Below are 25,707 nucleotides of genomic sequence, written 5' to 3'. Positions count from 1 at the left end.
AACATGACCCCCTCCAAAAAAGTTATAAAAAGTATATATTATAGTATATGGCCTTAAACTAACAAATCCGAAAGTTTACCTCTCTAGGTCAAACACGCGCCAAGATATGGCCATTTGAAATTTTGGTGCTGAAACAGATCATTAATTCAGTAATTTTTTTCAGGTTTTCAGGTGCTTTAAACTCACATTTCTAATAGGAGTGGAACTCTCTAATTTTGTAATCTAAGACAACTTTTGGTGTAGATTACGAATTTAGCATCACACTCAATGTCCAAATTTAAGGTTGATAATGAAAACTTCATTTACCCTACTATACATTAAAGTCCATCTTGTGTATTTGATGGCTTATATTTTTAATTGGCACTTGAAATCTGTGCCGTGATGAAGTTTTAATGCCTATTATCAAAATTGACCTTTCACTTTGATTTTAAAATAACTTTTGAATGACCTATACTCCTCAAACATATCTATTTAGATTACAAATATGTAATCATTTTGGATGTACATTGTATTGTTCTAATATTATTTTGCCTCCAAAATGAGAACAAAATGGTTAATACACTTCACAAATTGGAATATTTATGTTTAACATTTAGACTGAAATTATTTCTGAAAGAGCCCCTCATATTTGTCATTTTAGATCAATTCTTAACATAGAATAAGAATAAAGACTCTTTTGGGATCCAGGGAGTATCATTTTAATTTAACCTTTGTTTTAAAAACAAAAATAATAACAGTCATCCTTTGGGTATATGGAATGTATATGAAAAGTTTTCAAGACGATCTATTAAGAATTGCAGCCTGTAGGCAAAACGCAGAGACATACAAAGAAATATGAAATAGCTGCAATGACTGTAATATGACAAGAGGCAAAGAAGGCTTTGTTTTGCCAAATTTAGGCCCATATTTTCGAACAGTGTCTAAAATAATCCGTGATAAGGTTTAATCAGTAACTAGCTAGTTAGAGATTAGTGGTTGACTAAGTTTGGTATTCACAAAAGTCTGATTAGCTAATCTCTGACTATATTTTTTTTGTAATCAATGATTAAAATTCATGTTTAAACTTTGATTATAATTAAACATTTAATCAATGATTAAATGTAATCAGTGATTAAAAAGACTTTTGTCATTGATTAGAAAAGTACATGTTTTAGAACAGTTTTTCCAATCCTAGAGCCCGTGAAATTATTTTGGGGTCCCCAAAGTCAAAGGGGTTCATATGGGTGGACAGGAAAGAAATAAAATGTATGAAAAAGATGGTCAAGAAAAAATAGAGTTAGCATATTTTTAGTATTCGAAATAAAATGAAATAAAATGGGGGATTAACGTCCTACTGTTCTGCTTCAACTGGCAGTCTGGGCCAAGGGAGACAGAAATAGAGTTTGGATATTTTTAGTATTCGAAATGAAATGGAGGTTTAACGTCCCTACTGTTCTGCCCCAACTGGGCTAAGGGAGGCGGACATACGCCATACAGTGTGCTATGAGGACAAGTTTGCCCAGACAGCGGCACTACGGATCACAGTTATACCAAATTCTAAATGCCAAGGGTTATTTTACGTGCGCTCCAATGTGTACAGGGTATTTCGGTTTGTCATCCAATCCAAACAACTCTTCATTGTCCCTTGCAAGGCCCTCCGCCCTGCACCACCGTAGCTCCCTTTTAGTAATCGTAACATGAATTTCTGTTGCTAACATCAAAGTTAAATTAAATTAAAATTTGTTCTCCTGACCAATAGAAGCGCACGAACAGATTAATTTTATGCCCCCTCTTTTCTATTAAAATCCGAAATTAACACTATTTGTCTATTTTGCTTAAACTTGCTATATCTGTATTCTTATTTTTATCCGCTTTTAGGCTTCTCGTAATACTACACTTTCCCAAATTGTAGTGGGTTTCTGGTTTTCTTTGGATATGGGAGATTTTGAAAGATTACAAAATAATTATTATTTATTTATACCAAATTTTTACGAATTGCTTGACCTATTGAGACACAAGAAGATGCATTTTTTTTATACAACTGTTGAACTGAGTGCCAAACATATAAAATGTCATTTAGAAACTGTCATTGAGTCAACTGGCGTAGTTTTGAATCCCCGGTTGTACGTGACAAGGAGTAGGGTTACCTGTAAAACCTCATGGGTTTCCTCCGGGTCTTCCGAGTTACTCCCACTGCTAAAGACGACTACGCACAAACGAATTATTGAAATAAAATTAAACCATGTTAGTCCCGAAATGACCTAGTCTTTGTCGAGTGCACGTTAAACCCCCTCTCTCTCTCTCTAGAAACATTAATTATTGTATAAAAACGTGATACGTTGAGTTACATTTATCAAGCTTCAAAGAACTCGACTGTCTTTCATTTCTTACAGCTCTTACATCAGAAACAATGTTTGAACAGCTAAAACTAAGAATGTAACAAATTCTTTGTTATTGATAAAAAGAAGACCATTGTGGCCACACTGGAAAAAAAAAAATAATCAAAGATTATGCTAAATCAAAAGAAACGTTTGACTTTTCTTTCTATACCATGCTTCAATATTTCTATTGGTTCTTCATGTATTCAATACTGGGCTTGAAATTTATAAACCGTGTTTAAGGCCATGAGATACAAAAGCCTATTGATTTCCAACGATTTCCGATAATTACCTCCAGAGTTATGGCCCTTGATCACTTTGAATTATCTTGTGGACGCTCCATAGGCTAAAGGTTATATACGATTGACTTTAAATTTATACACAGTGTTTAAGGCCACGAGACGAAGAGACCTATTGATTTCCGATACTTACTACCAGAGTTATTGCCCTTGATCACTTCGAAAAATCTTTTGGACGCTCTAAAGGCTAAAGTTAATATCCGATTGATTTTATATTTATACACAGTGTTTAGGGTTACGAGATAAGGAATCCTATCGATTGTTAACAATTTCCGATAATTACTGTCAGCTTTAAGGCCCTTGATCACTTTGAAAAACCTCGTCGACGCTCTAGAGGTAAAGTTGGTATCCAATTAAATACATTTATACATAATGTCTCAGGTCAGGAGTTGAGGAAGCCTATTGATTTCCAACGATTTCCGATAATTACTGCCAGAGTTATGGCCCTTGATCACTTCGAAAAATCTTGTCGATGCTCTAAACTGTAAAGTTAATATCCGACCGATTTGAAATTTATACACAGTGTTTAACTTCATGAGAAGGGGATGCCTATTGATTGTCGATTCTTTCCGATAATTACTTCAAGAGTTATGGTCCTTGATACTAAATGTTTGTATAGTAAAAGTTTGTATAGGGCAGAACTAAAAGCTAAACAAATTCTATTGATTTCTGATAATTACTTAATAGGTTGTTGCTCGTACTCAGATTTTAGAGTCGTAAATGTTTTTATTACAGACCAAAGAAAGAAATATGTGACAACCCTTGTTAACTGCCCGGACGACTTAGCTGCTGTTGGTTCCCTTTTATGTTAAGAGGTTGATGTGCTCCTTTCTTTGCAGTTTCTTTTGTTAAAAGGTTCTTTGACATTTCTAAAAATTATTTTTATCTTGTAGTCTATTCATTTTGACTAAAGTATACATAATTATTTATGTTTTATGTCATATAGAATGTTTAATATTCCAAAAATCTTTTTTAACAGAATTTACGGTGAATGTGAATTTGTTGCTTTTGTTGCAAAATATAAGTGCAATGTGTCTGAATTCAATAAAAAATAATCATTTCTATAAAATTCAATGCATTGTAATTGCATATTCTTGCACTTAATCCTTCCTTAAACTAGCCCCCTGAGATGACTAAATATTGGGGTGATTTAGTCAATGATTAAGTACTAGTCATTGATTAACCCAATGATTAGGCTAATCAAAGTTTATAAAAATCTTAGCATAAAATTTAATCAGCTTTTCAGAATATGGCTGGTCAGAAAATCAGAGATTAAATCTATGATTAGCACTAATCCACTTTCGAAAATATGGGCCTTAGAGACTAAATATTAACAAAAAGTGAGTGTGCCACCGCCACAGGCATGCACCAAAATAAAATATGCCAAGTTCCAAGATGATCGATTCAAAATTGCAGCCTGTAGATGATAAATACAACCAGCGGCTGCCAGGCAGGATACGCCCACATTTTCGAGAGATGGATAGACAACAAGCTAAAAAGAAAGTGATTTTTCCTACAATCAAGGGCCATAATTCAGGAAATTACAATTATATATGCACGAATATCGAATGTAACCGAGATCTTTGAGTTATAAACTTAAATTTCAAGTTTCATCAAAATCAGAAGAAAATTGTGACCTCTAGAGGGTCCACAACCTTGATATACCAAGTTACAGTCCGATATGCGCGAATATCGAAAGGAACTGAGATCTTTGTGTTATAAACTTACATTTCAAGTTTTAACAAAATCGGATAAAAAATTGTGACCTCTATAGGGTCCACAAACTAAAAACGTGATTTTTTGTACAATCAGGGGCCATAATCCATGAAGTTACAGTCCGATACATGCCAATATCGAAAGGAGATCTTAGGGAGATTAAGCTATTTTTCAAGTTTCGTTGAAATCGGATAAAAATTGTGACCTGTAGAGTGTCCACAAACAATTGTGGACATCCGGATGGACGTCCGGATGGACGGACGAACAGGGGCGACGACAATATACGTCCACATGAAAATGTGGGCGTATAAAAAGATAATCTGACATTAACTCTGCCAATTTTGGAGGTTGTATATATAATAGTGACTTTGCCAGAGGCTGTGGAAATCCTGAAAAAAAAAAAGTGAATAGTTCATTTGTTCCACATTTTGCCACCTGGTGGCATAAACTGTGTGAATCGCACATTGCATGTGATACCAAATTCGTAACCTACACTAAAAGTTCTAGTGTTCTACACCTATTTAGAAATGTGAGTTTTAACGCACTTGAAAACCTGAAAAAAATTACTGATTCAGTACCTTAATTTCAAAAGGTATAATTTTGGGTTTGTTAGCTTAAGGCCATATACTATAACATATATTTTTTATAATTTTTTGGGAGGGGTTCATGTTCCCAACTTTCCGAAATTTGGTCCACTTAACATGGAATGACCCAATATAAGACTAACAATAAAAATTGTTAGCTTTCTGAACAAGTAAATGATAAATCATATTTGGTTTCCAAGAAAAATAGACACCACAAAATTATCAATAACATGACTGTAACCATTACAACAAGTTGTAAATGTTGAATATTTAAAGTCCTTTGAAGTGTTTGTTATTATCAGAAAACAATACTAATACTATAATAGAATAATATCTGATTTTAATCCTACCCTGATTATATTTTTGTTGAACTTGTTTTAAAACTGAAGCACTGGCTGATCTACGGAATATACCTTCTACATCTAAAGCTACAAAATAATTCAAACAATATTTCCATCTTTTTAGTTTTATTTCAATAGTTTATTAGATTTTGTATTTTCCCTGAGTTCCTCCAACTCTATCCACAAATTTTTAAAATAAGGTTAACAAAATGCTCATGGTATCCATTTCTATAAAGAAAATTTGTCAAGTTACTTAAAGATACATTATGGGAGATTAGATAACGAGTTGGCAGTTCTCACTATAATAGTTAAAAACTACATAATGTAAAGGCAACTTGCTGAAAATTTCAGTCAAATTGATCCACTATGAACCGAAAACCAAGCGGATGAAAGTTCCGCTTAGCCTCGATCATCATTACTGAAGACGATAAGCCAAACTTAATAGTCTTGATTATCCATTTAATCATTAATCACGAAGGAAAGTTTTGCAGCAAATCGGACTGTAATCCAACAAATATCGAAGGCTAGCCTTGACATCGAGAGCTGATTATGGTCTGGATAAGTTAATTAATGTCTAATTAATAGTTTTTATAACATTTCAGGCCTAAAGAAAGACCTACAATAGGCCGATTTTGCTCTTGCATAATGTATGTTTAATGAAATATTTATGAGTTTTGATAAAACTAACCATTTTCTTTCAAGAACTCCACACTTTGTTCTACAACTATAGGAATAATCTGACCAGAATTTATTTTTATACTGAAATGAAAGAAAATTAATCTCAATAATAGATTTTTAGATATAATCAAAACTAGACCTGCAAGCAGCACTGAACCGGCTTTCAGGAATTCGACAGGAAGAGTGTCATACAATAGCTTATACATCAAGCTACCAAACGATACTTTAATTGTTTTGATCTGGTGACACCCAATGGAGAAATTGCGATTTTCACAAGAGTACTTATTTTTTACTGATTTTTTTTTTATAAAAATATTGAATATTTTTTCGACTATTTCTGGTTTACAGATCACCGTCGGGTTAGATATAACAAGTGGTATGGGAACTTAACTTCCTGTACCAGAAGTTTCAGAAACATATATTGAGCAGTGTAAAAAAAAAAGAAAGAAGAAAATTAGAAGAGTATTTTCAGTAATTTAACGATTTTTCAACTTTTTTCAAAGATTGATGCCTTTTTTGGACCCTTTATATCATATTGAGGCTTTTAAAATTTGGATTCACATCCTAGACCACCACTAGGACTCTGAGTAACAGAAGTTTAAGAAAAGAAATAAGAGTAGTTTTTGAGATAAAAGCGTCTGAATAGGCTCCAAAAAGGAAAATACTAGATTTTGAGCCTGCCATAATCTATTGCCTAATCATCAAATTTGTATCATTTGGATGTCATAAGATCATCCATTATTGGGGCTATCAAATGACACTTTATTTGTTTTGATTCAGTGAAATCTGGCGTAGTAATCACTTTTTTTTACTTTTTACATTTTTTCAAAATATTGGATATTCTTTCGACTACTTATGGTTTTAACAAGTTGCTTGGATACTTAACTTTCTGTACCAGAAGTTTCAGAAATATCCATTGAGCTGTTTTAAATAAATAAGAAAAATAGAAGACCATTTTCAGTAATTTAACGATTTTTCAAATTTTCTCAAAGATTGAGGCCCTTTTTGGACCACTTTTATTATTGCAATGCGTTTATATTTGGATTCACACCCTAGACCAACGATAGGACTATGAGTAAGAAAAGTTTAAGAAAAATAGTATGTGTCGTTTCGAGAAAAATGTGTCTCAAAAGGCTCTAAAACGGAAATACTATTTTTTTGGCATACTATAATTTATTTCCTAACAATTGAATTCGTATCATTTAGATGTCATATGATAGTCCATCTACGGGACTATCCAACAACATTTTAATTGTTTGGTCTGCTAATATCTGACGGAGAATTCAAGTTTTTGGCAAGATTGCCAACTTTTTTAGTTACCCCGTTTTTTTGACTACTTCCGGTATATGAATCATTGTCGAGATAGTTTCCGATTTCGGAACTTGAATGGTAGCAGGGCTCTATAATGAAATACTACATTATCTGATCAGATAAAATGGCCATGGTAAATCCTATGTTTAAAAGTGTCAAAAATGCAAATATGTCAAAATATCGACAATTAAATTTCAATAACTCAATACATATTAAAGATACATTATGGGAGATTTTTATAGAGAATTGGCCATTCTTGCTATAACAGTTCAAAAGTAGATGATAAAAGAAGAATATATTGAAAATTTCAGTCAAATTACTTTATTCTGAACATAGTTATCATCGTTGTAATATTTGACTAGAAATGGTAGTGAAATGTGCCTTCACCTTGGTCGATCGTTTGATTGACAGGCGTTAACTCCACCTACATATCTCGATTATCAAGTAAAGTTTTCAATGGCATGCGGAAACGCTCTACAGCGGCCTCGCTAAGTACACTCTATCATTTAGCCTCGATCTAACTGAAGTATTCTCATCAGGATGCGCCATATTTGAATTAATTAATAAGTGAAATCCTATTCAAATCCGAGCTGTAGCCGAGCCATCCGTGGGTCTACAGAGTTGATTTTGGGCTTGTTGTTTAAATAAAGATCTAATTTATAATTTCTATAACATCTGAAGCCTAAATTAGACTTGCAATAATCAGATTTTGCTCTTGCATAATGTATGTTTAATTATACATTGTTAGAATCATAATTAGGTCAGCTATCTGAATGTATAACCTTTTTTGAAAATCTGTAAAAATAAAATAGTAATAGAGCATTTTCCAAAATTTCATGATTTTTCAACTGTTTTCGATTTTCAGTCCCATTTTTATCCTCTTCCAATTATTTCAAAGTCTTATTGGATGGCTTCATGCACAAGACTACCGAAGGGACTCTCGATAGAGAAAGTTAAAAAAATTGTAGGTAAAGTTTTCGAGATAAAGCCGTCCAAAAATGCTCCAAATCAGAAAAATACTTGATTTTCAGTGTGCCATATTTTGCTGCCTAGTCATAGTATCCATATGAATTGGGTATCATACGACAGTCCAATCCTCGTGCCACCCAACAATACTCTAATTTGTTTAATCCGTTGATATGTCAACCAAACTATCGATTGTTTCGATAGTTTGTAATAGCAAAAGTTAAATGGCACAAATTCCTAAATAGTTCTCTCGTATTTGTCGAATATTTACTTCCAAAATACTTGTTCGAAATTGTGTTTTTATTATAAGTCAGTCGGTATTTGTTTCTCGATCAGTCCAGTCCAGACAGTTCCTTCATTCATGAGAATCGCGGAAATATAACTGGTTAATCGTGCATTCTGATTTGTTTAAAGATGGCTGAATTTGAGGTTGTAAAAAAACGATAAAGCTAAATCAAAAGTATGGAATCGGAATCATTTCGTAATATTGATAATCGGCCGGTAAAAAAAATAAAACAAGCTTGCTGATTATTCTTAACACTAATCGCCAAGCGGCAATCGAAGGAAGGCAATCTCGGCATGGATTGTTCATCTATTGCGCACCTTCGAAGCTTTGTATGAATTCCAGGTGTACCGGTAGATATTAAATTAATAATTTAATGGTTTCACTGACCAGTTTTTAGTTATATAATCCTCGGATAGAACACCGAATAACAGTCATTAATAATATATTATGATTCTCCAATGCCAATTTACCGATGACACGTGATATCAGGTGAAATTAGGTCAGTAAACCAGCGATGCTAGTTTGAGTTTTAAATAGCGTTTACCGTTATGATTTTTTATTTTATACACATAAAATATTGACGTTATCATTGAAAGCCGTATGGAATTTAACTTTAAAGCCATTCATGATTGTCACGTGTTTACTCAATGTGCCGTACGTGTCTATCATGGACAAATGAATAAAATCATTTGCAACTAAGTTACGTGATAGAAAAAAAACCCTACAAATTGTGTTATGAAGAAATACCACGGTGCCTATCAGCTTATATCCATCGAAAAAAAACAATACAGTAATTTATTCAGGAATGTTACCGACATGAATTTTCAATTTGTACGTGAATTAAATATGAACAGTTTTCCAAACGATGTACCTATTTGTAGGTAGAATACGATATTCATCATAACAAATTATCAAGAATTATTTTTGTTGAAGTCTGGTTATATTAAATGGAACTTTCCAGTGTTTCATTGATTTTAGTTTGATTAAATGTTATAATAAATGTATACCTGACAGTTTGTTTTAAACCTAAACTAATAAACAAATCAAACTATCGCAATAGTCCAATAGTATCGCAATATTTAATCCCCAATAGTAATAGTATTGCAATAGCCGTTTATACTATCTCAATAGTGAAAATTACCAACAATAGTCACCCCTACTTGAGCGCTCAAGATAGTTATGTTGAGTGCTTGAGATAATTAAGTCGGCGCTCGAGATAATTAAGTCGAGCGAAATGAAAATGAAATGGGGTTTAACGTCTTACTGTTATGCTCCGAACTGAGCGAATGAAGACGGGTATACGTCATACAGTGTGCTACGAGGGAAATTTTGCCCTGACAGCGGCACTACGTCCTACTCTTATATCGAATTCCAACTGTCAAGGGATCTTTTACGTGCACGCCAATGTGTACACAGGTCCTCGGTTTTTCGTCCCATCTGAACGACGAGACAGCTGTCCTTGTCAGGCCCTCCGTCCTGCATCACTGACAAGGGGGAACCACTGCGAAAAATCGGGATGAAATTTAACGGCCAATGCAGGGATCGAACACCCAACCTCCAGGCTAGCGAGCCAGCGTCTTACCTACGTGATCCCCGATAAGTCGAGCGCTCGAGATAATATAACCGAACACGTCTCAACCAGTGATGGGATTTTGCCTGTATATTCCGGACTTGTCCGAATCTTTTTTCCAAATGCCCAAAATTGTCTGACCGTGAATATGCCAAATCGGACATCAAGACATGGTGAATAATATTCAAAATTCCTAAATTAATAAAGTTTACTGAGTGTATAAATGCCACTCAACCTGATTATCGTTGATAATAAGCTGGATTGATTAGGTAATTAAGTGATCAACGTATTTATCGTGTTATACCATCTATACACCTACCTTGATTAACTACTTAATCTGCTTTGATTGACTGACTTAATCCTTTGTCGGACAATTCATCAATCTAATCTTCAACAGAAATCATTGCTTCCCCTTTGTCGGACTATTCATCAATCCAATAAGAGCGATTATCATTTTAATCAACGCGTTTATCTCGGGGTTTCTCCATTGTTGAACATTTTAATCCCACTGATGTGAGCCGACAATATGTATAAACTAATCATAGATGTCACATATTGTAAGAGTATATACCACCCCAAATCAATATATTATCCGTTAACTTGTAAATCAATATATCCGTTAATTTGTCTGCGATATCACTTCGGTGGAAGCATGTGGTTATAATACAATAATCGAAAACTAAAGTAGAAATCTCGCGAGACGCGTGAAATTACAAGAGATGTAAACATGACTATTATCACAATAACTTGTAAATCAATATATCCGGTAATTTGTCTGCGATATCAATTCGGTGAAAGCGGACGTTAAATAAAGCTATTTTACACAAACACCCACACATGGTTATAATACAATAATCGAAACCTAAAGTAGAAATCTCGCGAGACCCGTGAAACTACAAGAGATGTAAACTACAATTATCACGTCGTAGGAAAGATTCTATTTTGATGGCATATTCTCGGGTTTATGATAATATTTTGAATGGGGTTTATGTTTAAATAAAAAGAAATAAACAAGCTGAGAAATGTCGACAAATATTTCGATTGGAATAGTGTACATGTAAGTAGTTAAATGTTTTACACGACAGCGCATGCGAGTGCTATTATTTAGCAGATGATGTCATTGGCTCGGGAGCGACGGTCACTGCGAAAAAATTTTCGGGATATTTTTTATTTTTTACCTCCACCCGTATAGATGTCAAAACGTAGTATAAGACAAATGCCGGACTTCTGCTGAAAAAAGTATCGACTTGTACCGCGAAAAATACAGTAATTTTGGAGGTGATTTTGAACAAAAGTACGGGTCAGCAGTAGTCGGCACGCTTTCACTCTATCGTATTACGACAACATGTAATTTTGTAGGAATATTACTGACATAAATTTGAATACCGTACGAGAATTAATTATGAAAAATTACAAGGCGCACCTATTTTTTTTCTTATCACAAACGAATTTGAATACTTGTTGACATGTGATTTTTAATTGTCATCTGAAACCACCTGCTTAAATAATGATAAGAGTTATGCCCCTTTATTTTCGGTAAAAATGTCCGACAAGAAAATTTTGAAATCCCATCACTGGTCTCAACCGATGTAATTTAAGCTGTAACTCGAGCATTTGTCTTAACTATCTCGAGCGCTCAACTTAGTATATCAAGCGCTCAACTTAGTATCTCCAGCGCTCGACTTAATATGTCCAGCGCTCGACTTAATATGTCCAGCGCTTGAGATATTTTTGTTTTTTTCTGTGTCCTAAATAAGCCAACGGAATTTTTTACGTTTTTTTCAAAATGTTGGACATTATTTCGACTACGGATCATTGTTGGAATTGCTTTATCCTATGGTTTGACCATATGGCTTCATGTTCCAGGAGTTTCAGAAACGTTGATTAATCCTTTTAATAAACCAGCGGCTGCCAGGCAGGATACGCCCACATTTTGCAACAGATGGAATAGGGAACAAGCTAAAAACAACCACAAATTTTTGTACAATCAGGGGCAATAATCCAGAAAGTTATGGTCTGAAATGCACAAACATCAAAAGGGACTGAGATCTTTGGGATATAAAGATATGTTTTAAGTTTTATCAAAATCGGATAAAAATTGTGACCTCAATTCAAATTCAACCTTCATTATGGTAGAATGGTGATATATTTAAGAGCCATTCCACGAGAAAAACATGCAATATCAGGCAGATGTTCAAAGGTGGGGGTCGGCCGATTAAGTTCATACTCACAGGGTTTGGTTGACCCACCGAGCCTACTCCCCAGCCAAAATCGCCGATTTCAGAAATCAACCGATTCCGAGATACAGGCCGATTACGTTTTTCGGCTGATTTTTGTCATTTTTAGGCCAAATTTTAGCTTTTTTTGTCGCACTACTACCGCTGTTGCATGACCCTGGCGAACTAGGTTTTGGTTGTTTGTGATAGTCGGAGTCTTACCCTATCACATTATCATGGTCACCCGGTTCAAGTTCATTTTCCATAGGTGTCAGGAGACTACACAAGATACGTGTCTGGAGATACCTGAAATGTACCCTATCTTCAGATCGCGATAACTCCACTGGAGCAGGGTTTGCGATAAAAATTCTAACAACATAAGAAATAAAATCGTTGTCTACTAACTTGCAAAAGTATGAAAATTTGTGTCGAAAGTTTAGTTTAGTTTTGATTGGGATACACCGGCGGATTATTCAGGTACCCAATCGCCAATATTGTTATTCAAAGGGTCAATATATTAACTCCGGCTCCCCTTCAACCCGCTTTGCCAAAATATTCAGTCTCGGTGTTGTTTGGTATCCAGTCTACAAATCCAAGATGGCGTCTCCCAGTGAATATGGATTTTCGCAAATTCTCGATCTAGAATGTCGATCCTGATTATTTAAACATTTTTTTTCTATGAAAAATGAGAAATTTCAATTCAAAATTTTCAAAAACAGTCGAGTTACAGCAGATGAAAGTCGACAATTATGCAAAACAGACCCAATTTCCATGAAAATCGCCTATTTATTCTTCACCGTGACCTTTAATCGCGAGGTCATCAGGGATACAATTTGAAGTTCACACGTTGCTCTATTGACAAACCATATCTCATTCGAAAATATTGAAAAACAAATGATTTAGAGTTGGGATTTCAAAAATTTTCTTGTCCGACATTTTACCGAAACTAAAGGGGTATAACTCTTATCGTTATTTAAGCAGACGGATACATACCACAATTAAAAATCACGTGTCAACAAAATATTCAAATCCGCACGTAATAAAAATAGGAACACCTTGTTATTTTTGTACACCCACATTTTCGTGTGGATGTATATTGTCGTCGCCCCTGCCTGCCTGCCCGCCCGTCAACAATTTGTTTATGGGGACTCTACAGGTCACAATTTTTATCCATTTTCAAAAAAACTTGAAATATAGGTTTATGTCCCTAAGAATTCGGCTCCTGTCGATATTGGTATGTATCGGACCGTAACTTCATGGACTATGGCCCCTGAACTTTTGAAAAATCACGTTTTTAGCTTGTGGACACTGCACATGGAGGATGCAATTTTTATTCGATTTTGATGAAACTTTAAAGGTACGTTTATAACCCAATGAACTTGGTTCCTTTCGATATTCTCACATATCGGATCTTAACTTCCTGGATTATGGCCCATGATTGTACAAAAAGTTGCGGTTTTAGCTTGTAGCCCCTCTAGAGGTCACAATTTTTTTTTCAAATTTTTAAAACGCTAATGATGGCGGAGTTTGAATTTCGTGAAAATCGGATCGAAACTGCCGGACAAAATGGCCGCTCCTCGTACGCAAATAGTGTAAAAGTATGTAATTCCAAGGTTGTGGACACCCTCGAGGTCACAATTTATATCTGATTTTCATGAGACTTAAAATAATTATGTTTAGATCCCAAAGATCTCGGTCCCTGTCGATATTCGTGCATATCGGACCGTAACTTTGTTGAATATGACCCCCGATTTTAAGAAAAATCGCGTTTTTAGCTTGAAGTTCCTCTTGAGGTCACAATTTTTATCCGATTTTAAAAACCGTTTCAATATATCACCGTTACGCCCTAATGACAACTACGATCGAATTTCATGAAAATCGGAGCGAAACCGCCGGATCTTGGTTCCTTTCGATATTCGCGCATATCACATCGTAGCTTCCTGAATTATGATCCCTGAATATACAAAAAACACGTTTTGATCTTGTAGTCCCTCTTAATATGACAATTTTTATTCGACTTGATGAGACTGTTATATTATATACTTTTATATCCCAAAGATCTTGTGGTTCCTTTTGATATTGTCGCATGTCGGACTGTAACATACTGGATGATGGCCCCTGGTTATACGAAAAATCACTTTTTATTTAGCTTCTTCTCTGTCCATCTTTTGCAAAATGTGGTTGTATCTAGCATGGCAACCGCTTATTTATATTTAATTCCCGTATGGTATTCAAACTTATGTCATTAATATTCCTACAAAATTATGTGTTTTCGTAATACGATAGAATGAAATTTGCCTATCCGCGCCTGTTTCAATCAAATTCACGCTAGTAATATTCCCCAAAATTATGAGTCTTCGTTTATACATCAGCAAATAAGAAAGGCGTCCGAAATAAGAATTATTTGATAGTTAAATTACTTGTAAAAGGCATACATAACGTCGGCATATGGCGTACGTGACCGTTAACATATAACACATACAGTAGTTTCGTAGTAAGCACTGCCTTACATAGTAAGCGATTTTCGTGTGATAATTGAGATCGCGGGAAACTGCTACTGTAGATGGGAATTTATATATGGTGTCTTAAAAGAAGTAGTTTCATTACGGAAAATAAGTTAAAGGTTTAATAGCTAACAATAGACAGAGGTTTTGAAATTTATAATGACTGTCCATTGATTTGGGGTGTTATTACTATAAGGATAATATGTGACATCAAGGACTAGTTTCTACATGCTGTCGGTTGATATCAATGGATTAAACTTTCCGGCAATGGAGAAACCACCGAGGTAATCACATAGATAAGGTTGATACTCATTATTGGATTGATGAAAAGTCCGACAAAAGAGAAGCAATGACTTCTGTTCTAGATAAGATTGGTGAATTTTCTGACAAAGTAATAAGTCAGTCAAGCAAGGCAGATTAAGCAGGTAAACAATGTAGGTGTATAGACGGTATAATACGATAAATACGCTGATCACGTAATTACCTAATCAATCCAGCCTATTATCAACAATTATCAGGATGAGTGGTAGTTATACACTCAGTTTACTATATTAATTTTGAAATTCTGAATATTATTCATCATACCTTTATGTCCGATTGGGCATATTCCTGGCCGGACATTTGTAAAATAGCGTAGGACATGTCCGGAATATACGGGTGAAATCCCAACACTTAAGTAACTGAAATTCGACACGAAAAGTGACGAATTTCGTAACTTTCGACACAAATTTTCATGCTGTTGAGGGTTAGTTGACAACGATTTTATTTTTTATGTTGTTAGAACAGGTCAAGCTGCAAATAAAACTATTTTCATTTTTATCGCAAACCCTGCTCCAGTGGAGTTATCGCAATTTGAAGAAAGAGTAGAAATTCAGGTGTAGTGCCATGACACCTACGGGAAGAAAGGCTGCATTGGGTGACCATTATAATATGGTAGGGTGAGACCTGGACGAAAATCACCAAACAAAACTTAGTTCGCTATTGGTCGATTAACGGCTATAGTAATGCTACAAAAATGGTCGAAATTTGACCTGAAAATGACGAAAATCAGCCGAAAAACGTAATCGGGCTGTATCTCAGAAACGGTTGATTTCTAAAATCGATGATTTTGGCTGGGGAGCAGGCTCGATGGGTCGACCAACCCCTGAAAATATGAACTCAATCGGCCGACCCCCACCTTCGAACCTTCTGCATGGTTTTCTCATGGAATGGCTCTTAAAAGTTTTTTTAAAATCGGAAACAAAAATTGTGAACTCTAGAGAATCCGCAAGCTAAAAATGCAATTTTTCAAACAATCTGGGGCCATAATCCAGGAAGTTACATCTAAGTGTGTAACAGTGATATAACCACACTTTTTTTTTTTTTAAATCAGATAAAAATTGTGACCACTAATGGGAACAAAAGCTAAAAACTGATTTTATGTACAATCAAGGGCCATAATTCAGGACATTACAATCTGATATGAGCGAATATCGAAAGGAACCAAGATCTTTGGGTTATAAACATGCATTTCAAGGTTCATCAAAATCGGATCAAAATTGTGACCTCTAGGAGGTCCACAATATACCAGATGTTTACACTATTTGCGTACAAGGGGCGGCCATTTTGTCTGAAGTTTTTGTCCGATTTTCATTAGGGTGTATCGGTGATATACTAAAACTTTTTTTTGAATCGGATAAAAATTGTGACCTCTAGAGGTCACAAAATCAGATCAAAATTGTGGCCTCTAGAGGGTCCACAAGCTAAAAACATGAACCATGAAGTTGTGGTCCGATACATGCCAATATCGAAGCAACCAAGACCTTTGGAAGATAGACCTATCAGAATTTCTACATTGTAATTTCCACCACCAAAATTTCTCCAATCGAACGGAGAGGGGGTGGTTCCGGGTATAGCCGAAGTTAACGTCATAAGACGTCAGTATTTATCGTCTCGGATAAAATTACTACTCCATTGGGTTATTCTTAAGAATTGTCCGATTTTATTTATTTTTTGGGAGAAAAAAAAAAATGAAATAAATTCGTTGTCATGTCGAACCACTTTTTGTTTAATGAATTAGGGCATGGTAAAGAGTATCATCTTTCGTAAGGAAGATTTGATCCGCCAAAGTTATTTATTCCACAAGAATGGTTAAAATATTTAGTTGATAAAGATCTGTAATTTGTAGAAAATAAAAAAAAAATAAATAAATAAAATATTCCCGAAAAGAGGTATGAATGATTGTTTCACTGGGTAGGTTCCAGAATATTTTAATTTACCTTTTCAATCGATCATGATAAGGTACGGTAGTTGTCATTGCAAAACATGCAGCAGAGTTCTCTTGTCCACTGTCTATATATTAAAATCTAATGGATTATGTAGATGTCATTAAAACATGACAGTCAAGACATAAAATTTTTGTTCTTTTCACATTAACTTGAGTTAAATAATGCGAAACTAGAAACAAAAGTTATATTAATTAAAATACAACTAGAAACAAAAGTTGTATTAATTAAAATACCTCTCCGACAAGACTCGAGTGTTAAAAAAAAAGAAAACTAAATTATTGAAGGCCGGATGGTATCATGTTAGTAATAGTTATTTAATTTTCATCATTAGCATTTTATACTTTGGCAAAGCAGAATTTTTTAAAACAAGTATCCGGTAGCCATTATGTAGGCCTAATAAGGTTTATGTGGTCTTGTCAACAAAAATCACATACACGAGTTATCTTTCATGAACTTCCAATTGGGCACAAAGCAGTGAGGCTTCTTCTTAAACTCATCTAAATTGTTATTTTGTGTTTCCACAGTCAACATTTTTGGAGTTACTGGGTGTTGTTTTGGAGTTATTGGGTAATTTGAAGAGCCCTACGTTATCATAATCATGATGCATATATTTGAAATGAATTCCGGTAGTCTTTCAAATAAATACACATACAGCGCCTTCATCTGGCATGTGGAGAGATCAATCTAGTTATTCGTTGTATTATAATGTATTATGCATTTAAAATAAATTAATTTTATGGGAGGAATCGGGAGTTTCCGAAGTGAATTCCGGTGATTATATGTGAATTCCGGTGATAAGTCGGATAATAATTGTGACCTCTAAAGGGACCCACAAGCTAAAAACGCAATTTTTCTAACAATCAGGGGCCATAATTCAGGAAGTTACGATTCGATATGTACGAAAATCGACTGGAGCCAAGATATTTGGGTTATAAACATGCCTTTAAAGTTTCATCAAAATCAGATGAAAATTGTGACCTCCAGGCCCTGAGTTCAATCACTGTTTATGAGAAATATCTTTGATTCAGAAACACAAAACTTTGCATATAGTTCCTTATTGATGTATTTGATACATAAAAAAACAACAACAGTATTATAGAGTGCTATATTTTAGTTCAAATAAGGCAAACAATATTGAGTAAATTCTTAATTTTAATCGGAGAATGCTTTGTGAACTTGAGCCCAGAGGGTCCACAACCCCGATACACAATATTTTGACACTATTTGCGAACGAGGGGCGGCCATTTTGTCCGTCAGTTTTGGTCCTATTTTTACGAAATTCGAACTAAACAATCCTTAGGGTGTAACGGTGATATATTCAAACGTTTTTTTTAAATCGGATAATAATTGTAAACTAGAGGGACCCACAAGCTAAAGAAGCGATTTTTCGTACAATCAGGGGCCATAATTCAGGAAGTTATGATTCGATATGTACAAAAATCGACATGAACCAAGATATTTCGATTATAAACGTGCATTTCAAATTTCATCAAAATCAGATGAAAATTGTAACCTCCAGAGGATCCACAACCCTTATACACAATATTTTGACACTATTTGCGAACGAGGGGCGGCGATTTTGTCCGTCAGTTTCAGTCCGAAATTCGAACTCAACCATCCTTAGGGTGTAACAGTGATATATTCAAACGTTTTTTTAAATCGGATAATAATTGTGACCTTGTAACGTTTCCTTGAAGGGATAACCACGTCTGGGGTATGGGGAGCTTGGTATCTCTGCCACCAGTGATCAATTCCTGGCTGATCACATGCCACCGGTAAACGGAGCTTCGGAAGGGTGTGTAAGGACCAGCTAAAAAGTGGTCATTAATGGTGTTTTGCTAAAATTAAGATAATCTTCACCGTAGGAATAAGCTTCAATGTGTTTATTTCTGTTAACTGTCCTTTTTCATGTGAACAGCGTTCACCTTACTCTAAAAGTGTCTTTACTTTTTTGGGCGAATACAATAGCATTCGCCCTACTGGTTCTTGAATCTGCAAGTGTCTTTACTTTATCGGGCGAACAGCATTCGCCGTACATGTTCTTGAATCTGCAACTTGTCTTTTTCGGGCAATCCTAGATTGCCGTACTCTCTGAAACAGAAAGGGCAGGGACCTCTTTCGTTAGAGGAGGTTCTATGCCATCGGAACGTAGCTTGCCAATGTCAGCGATTTGATCGCTGTTTATTGGCCGCAGTCCCGATGGCTGGCCTACCATGCAAATTCCAGCCAGCATAATGTATCTATAAGAGACATTAATTCATTCTGGCGGTTTACAAATATTGCATTCAAAAATTCAAATCATAATAACATAAACACGGCTAATACACAGTACCATGTTGATTATAACAGTATAATGTATATTTGGTTACACTATATATATGACAAAACATCAATCATTAGATGATAATAATTATTTACTAATTATATAAATCTTTTTAAGAGGTAGGAGTTATCTTTTACCCTAATCTAAAAATAATTACCCTGGTTAGAAAGGTATGGACGATTAAGGTATTTAAGAAATGATTACGAGAGAACATAACACTATAGACTTCTATGATAAGACATATAATACATGTTTAATATATATATATAAATGACAATGTCCTGCGCTAAGAATAATGAAATATGATAGTATAAAAAAACAAAGTAGTCGTGAACATCCTGGCTCTTGATTGCTTCACTACCCACGCCTTCGTAACTTATTACTCGTCCTCGATGTATAAATCAAGCCTTAAATCATTCATCTGGGCAACTTGAAGTTCTGCTTTTACATCATCTGTTTTAGGGTTACGTTGTACACCTCTGGTATACTTCTCCCGCAGGAGTTTAGCTTCATGAGAAGATCTAAAGGATTCAAGTTCGATAGCCACTTGAATACTTTGCTCAATGTTGCATGGTCTAGTTTGTTGCACTTTCCATACCATATCATTGTCTTCTTGGAGTGCGTCCAGGAAAGCATCTCTTGCAAGAATGTCTTGTAACCCTTGCTCCGCCATTGGATATGCCATGTGCACAAGTCGTTTGATTGACTGGCCTAACTCTGCGAGTTTTTCTTGTGGATGTCTTTGACGAGACTTCGACTCTGTATGGTACAGTTCTGTCTGATTCCTTGGCTGGAATCGCCTCTCCAGGGCATTCACCAAGATTGTGTACTTGTACCTCTCTGTAGTCTGTAGCGAACTCAACACTTGCTGGACTGGCCCTGTTAAGCTTCCTGCTAGATGTAGACCCGGCTCTTCTGGTGTCCATCCAGTTAACTTAATACATGTGTCGAAGTGAACTAAATAGTCCATTAAGGACGTACTTCCATCAAATTTTGAGGCAACCAAAATTGGCATTTTATAAACTGGTGATACCAATGGTCGATTACATACCGTTATCTCGGCTTCAGCATTTGCTTGATATCTAGGGACCATTGGGTTTAGCACAGGCAGAGACAATGAAGTCCTGAACTGCAGGTTTTCAAATAATGGAGGAGTTGGCAAACGTCGTCTCGACTCTTTCTTTAACGGTGTTGGATGTGGCAGATATTGTGTATCTTGTGGCACTTCGAAATCATCAAGTAACCGTCTAATCTGCTGAGTGATAAAGGATGAAGATCTTCTCGTCAACTGGATTAAAGCTGTGAAAGCCAGCAAGCTCTCTTTCTTTCTGTTCACCGGCACCATCCTCCAAACCCAAGCTTCTAATCAGGGTTTTTAATTCACTAGAGATTTCTTCTAATTTCTTTTTTCCTGCCTTGTTCGCCAAACTTGTTGGTGAGTCAGGGAGTTCTGCCATTTTGAAAGCTTATCAAAAGGTTCTAATACTGAATGTCTATATTTATTCCTTATTCCATAGAATTATCCCACCTCTGCCACCAAAAACGTGTAACGTTTCCTTGAAGGGATAACCACGTTTGGGGGTATGGGGGAGCTTATATATATATATATATTAAACATGTATTATATGTCTTATCATAGAAGTCTATAGTGTTATGTTCTCTCGTAATCATTTCTTAAATACCTTAATTGTCCATACCTTTCTAACCAGGGTAATTATTTTTAGATTAGGGTAAAAAATAACTCTTACCTCTTAAAATGATTTATATAATTAGTAAATAATTATTATCATCTAATGATTGATGTTTTGTCATATGTATAGTGTAACCAAATATACATTATACTGTTATAATCAACATGGTACTGTGTATTAGCCGTGTTTATGTTCTTATGATTTGAATTTTTGAATGCAATATTTGTAAACCACCAGAATGAATTAATGTCTCTATAGATACATTATGCTTGCTGGAATTTGCACGGTAGGCCAGCCATTGGGACTGCGGCCAATAAACAGCGATCAAATCGCTGACATTGGCAAGCTACGTTCCGATGGCATAGAACCTCCTCTTACGAAAGTGGTACCTGCCCTTTCTGTTTCAGAGAGTACGGCAATCTAGGATTGCCCAAAAAAGACAAGTTGCAGATTCAAGAACAAGTACGGCGAATGCTGTTTGCCCAAAAAAGTAAAGACACTTGCAGATTCAAGAACCAGTACAGCGAATGCTATTCGCCCAAAAAAGTAAAGACACTTGCAGAGTACAGTGAACGCTGTTGCAGATTCAAGAACCAGTACGGCGAATGCTATTCGCCCAAAAAAGTAAAGACACTTTTAGAGTACGGTGAACGATGTTCACCCAAAAAAGGACAGTTAACAGAAATAAACACACTGAAGCTGTAAATACTGATATATATTTTGAAAGTTTTTGTTACATAAAGGTTTGAAAACTGAACGAGTCTGTCTTATTCCTACGGTGAAGATTATCTAATTTTAGCAAAACACCATTAATGACCACTTTTAAAACACCATTAATGACCACTTTTTAGCTGGTCCTTACACACCCTTCCGAAGTTCCGTTTACCGGTGGCTCATGATCAGCCAGGAATTGATCACTGGTGGCAGAGATACCAAGCTCCCCCATACCCCCAAACGTGGTTATCCCTTCAAGGAAACGTTACACGTTTTTGGTGGCAGAGGTGGGATAATTCTATGGAATAAGGAATAAATATAGACATTCAGTATTAGAACCTTTTGATAAGCTTTCAAAATGGCAGAACTCCCTGACTCACCAGCTAAAAAGTGGTCATTAATGGTGTTTTAAAAGTGGTCATTAATGGTGTTTTGCTAAAATTAGATAATCTTCACCGTAGGAATAAGACAGACTCGTTCAGTTTTCAAACCTTTATGTAACAAAAACTTTCAAAATATATATCAGTATTTACAGCTTCAGTGTGTTTATTTCTGTTAACTGTCCTTTTTTGGGTGAACATCGTTCACCGTACTCTAAAAGTGTCTTTACTTTTTTGGGCGAATAGCATTCGCCGTACTGGTTCTTGAATCTGCAACAGCGTTCACTGTACTCTGCAAGTGTCTTTACTTTTTTGGGCGAATAGCATTCGCTGTACTGGTTCTTGAATCTGCAAGTGTCTTTACTTTTTTGGGCAAACAGCATTCGCCGTACTTGTTCTTGAATCTGCAACTTGTCTTTTTTGGGCAATCCTAGATTGCCGTACTCTCTGAAACAGAAAGGGCAGGTACCACTTTCGTAAGAGGAGGTTCTATGCCATCGGAATGTAGCTTGCCAATGTCAGCGATTTGATCGCTGTTTATTGGCCGCAGTCCCAATGGCTGGCCTACCGTGCAAATTCCAGCAAGCATAATGTATCTATAGAGACATTAATTCATTCTGGTGGTTTACAAATATTGCATTCAAAAATTCAAATCATAAGAACATAAACACGGCTAATACACAGTACCATGTTGATTATAACAGTATAATGTATATTTGGTTACACTATACATATGACAAAACATCAATCATTAGATGATAATAATTATTTACTAATTATATAAATCATTTTAAGAGGTAAGAGTTATTTTTTACCCTAATCTAAAAATAATTACCCTGGTTAGAAAGGTATGGACAATTAAGGTATTTAAGAAATGATTACGAGAGAACATAACACTATAGACTTCTATGATAAGACATATAATACATGTTTAATATATATATAAATGACAATGTCCAGCGCTAAGAAATAATGAAATATGATAGTATAAAAAAACAAAGTAGTCGCGAACATCATGGCTCTTAACTGCTTCAACCTCTAGAGGCACCCACAAGCTAAAAACGCGATTTTTCGTACAATCAGGGGCCATAATTCAGGAAGTTAAGATTCGATATGTACGAAAATTGACAGGAACCAAGATATTTGGATTATAAACTGCATTTCAAGTTTCATCAAAATCAGATGAAAATTGTGACCTCCAGAGGGTCCACAACCCGGATACACAATATTTTGACACTATTTGCGAATGAGGGGCGGCTAAAAACGTGATTTTTCGTACAATCAGGGGTCATAATCCATGAAGTTATAGTCCGATACATGCCAATATCGAAAGGAACCGAGATCTTAGGGTGATAAACCTATATTTCAAGTTTCATTGAAATCGGATAAAAATTGTGACCTCTAGAGTGTTCACAAACAATTGTGGACGGACGGACAGGGACGACAACAATATACGTCTGGACGGACGGACAGGGGCCACGACAATATAAGTCCACATGAAAATGTGGGCGTATAAAAACATAAACCCATTCCAAATATGATCATAAATCCAAGAATATGCCATCAAAATAGAATCTCTCCTCTGTCATCAGACGTATTCGATTCGGCCACTTGGCAAACCTCAGCAGATTCCAGTACCTTACATATAGATGTAGAGTAACAGAATCTGCCGAGGTTTGCAGAGTGAGATTCGTCACGTTAACATCTCTTAATTTCACGTGTCTAGCGAGATTTCTACTTCAGTTATAGTACTATAACCGCCATGTGTGTGTGTGAAATAGCTTTATTTAACTTCCGCTTTCACCGAAGAAATATCACAGACAAATTATCGTATACAATGTATATTGATTTGGGGTGTTATATACTTTTAGGATATGTGACATATATGAGTAATTCCTACGTATTGTCGGCCGACATCAAGGAGATTGAAACGTCCGTTAATGGTGAAATCACAGGTTAATCACATAGATTAAGTTTATAATCACTCTTATTGGATTGATGAATAGTCCAACAAAGGCGAAGCAATGACTTTTGTTCAGGATTGGATTGATGAATTGTCCGACAAAAGATTAAGTCACAATTTTAAAAACCATTTGGATATGTCACCATTCCACCATAATTATGATAATGAAGGTTGAATTGTAATTTCGGGAAAATCGAAATGAAAGTGTCTGACAATATTGCCGCTCTTTGTATGCAAATTATGTATAAGTATGTAATACAAAGGTTATGGACCCTCTAGAGGGCACAATTTTCATCCGATTTAAAAACCAGTGGCTGCCAGGCAGGATACGCCCACATTTTCGAGAGATGGATAGAGAACAAGCTAACAAGAAAGTGATTTTTCCTACAATCAAGGTCGATTTTCACAAAATTCAAACTCAGAAATCCTTAGTGTGTAACGGTGATATAATAATACGTTTTTTTTAAATCGGATAAAAATTATGATCTCTATCGGGTCCACAAGCTAAAAACGCAATTTTTCATACAATCAGGGACCATAATTCAGGAAGTTACGGTCCGATATACGCGAATATCGAAAAGGAACCAAGATCTTTGGGTTATAAACTTACATTTTAAGTTTCAACAAAATCGGATAAAAATTGTGACCTCTATAGGGTCCACAACCTTGATATACCATATTTTTACGCTATTTGATAAAGAAAGGCGGCCATACCCTGAGCAGAAAATACTCATTATTAACCTTAGACAAGGTATTGATGTTATGAAACTACACACCAACTATGCATCACTTTCACTTAATTAGAACCAAAGTTATCATGTTCCAAAGCATCAACCAATCAAATTGCATATCTTTGCTTAGCCTAGGCAGAAAATGTTCATCATCGGACTCCATCAAGGCATTCAACTAATAAACACCTACACCAAGTTTGAACATTGTAGTTCAATTAGAAGGAGAGTTATTGTGTCGCAAAAAGTGTGGCCAATAGATGACTGACGGACGGACATCCCTGTAGAGTACACAAGGTTTCAATAATTGAGTCAGTGGATCTGCAAAATAATGTTGTATGTCTCGGAATTTCAATAGGGTTTCTCTTATGGACTACAAGTCCCACAATTCCAGCAAGTTTGAAACTGAAATACTCTGATCTATACAGCGTTTAAACAATTGTGGATGGATGGAAAGACAGGGGTGATAACTATATACTCCGACATGACATGTGGGTGTTATAAAAATAAATGCCAAACATCTGATGATGATAAACAACCGACATTAACATGTGGTTGTATAAACTTTCAGAATGGTAAATAGAGCGAATCCAATATGAAAGGCGTTGTATCATAAACTATCTCAGGATGAATCATAAAAGAAACTATGAGAATAAAATTGACTTACTATTCTAAAGAAACGCCAAATTGTTGTGTTTTTAAGGGACCAGCTTTTTCTAATGAACTGGACTGATATGGATATTGTGGTTTATAGGCATTCACACGTTTACCATCATATCTATCAAATACAAAATTCAAAGATAACAATAAAAG

The 25,707-nt window shown here is 35.4% G+C and overlaps 1 protein-coding gene across 8 annotated transcripts in view; it reads right to left on the bottom strand.

Annotated features, from left to right (window-relative positions):
* The window catches only part of LOC126811200 (rho GTPase-activating protein 8), a 221,553-nt gene that overhangs the window by 4,875 nt on the left and 190,971 nt on the right, over nt 1-25,707 (bottom strand). For all 8 annotated transcript variants that reach the window (XM_050536765.2, XM_050536766.2, XM_050536767.2 and 5 more), the window contains 3 exons: nt 25,562-25,672; nt 5,986-6,056; nt 5,307-5,384 (listed from right to left, as the gene is read on the bottom strand). In XM_050536765.2, the coding sequence (XP_050392722.1) occupies nt 5,307-5,384; nt 5,986-6,056; nt 25,562-25,672 (260 nt within the window). The remainder of the gene's footprint in view (nt 1-5,306; nt 5,385-5,985; nt 6,057-25,561; nt 25,673-25,707) is intronic.

The sequence above is a fragment of the Patella vulgata genome, chromosome 2 (assembly GCF_932274485.2).
Source record: "Patella vulgata chromosome 2, xgPatVulg1.2, whole genome shotgun sequence".
Classification (NCBI taxonomy): domain Eukaryota; kingdom Metazoa; phylum Mollusca; class Gastropoda; family Patellidae; genus Patella; species Patella vulgata.
Note: the sequence above shows the minus strand (reverse complement) of the source record. Positions and strands in the feature narration are given on the sequence as shown.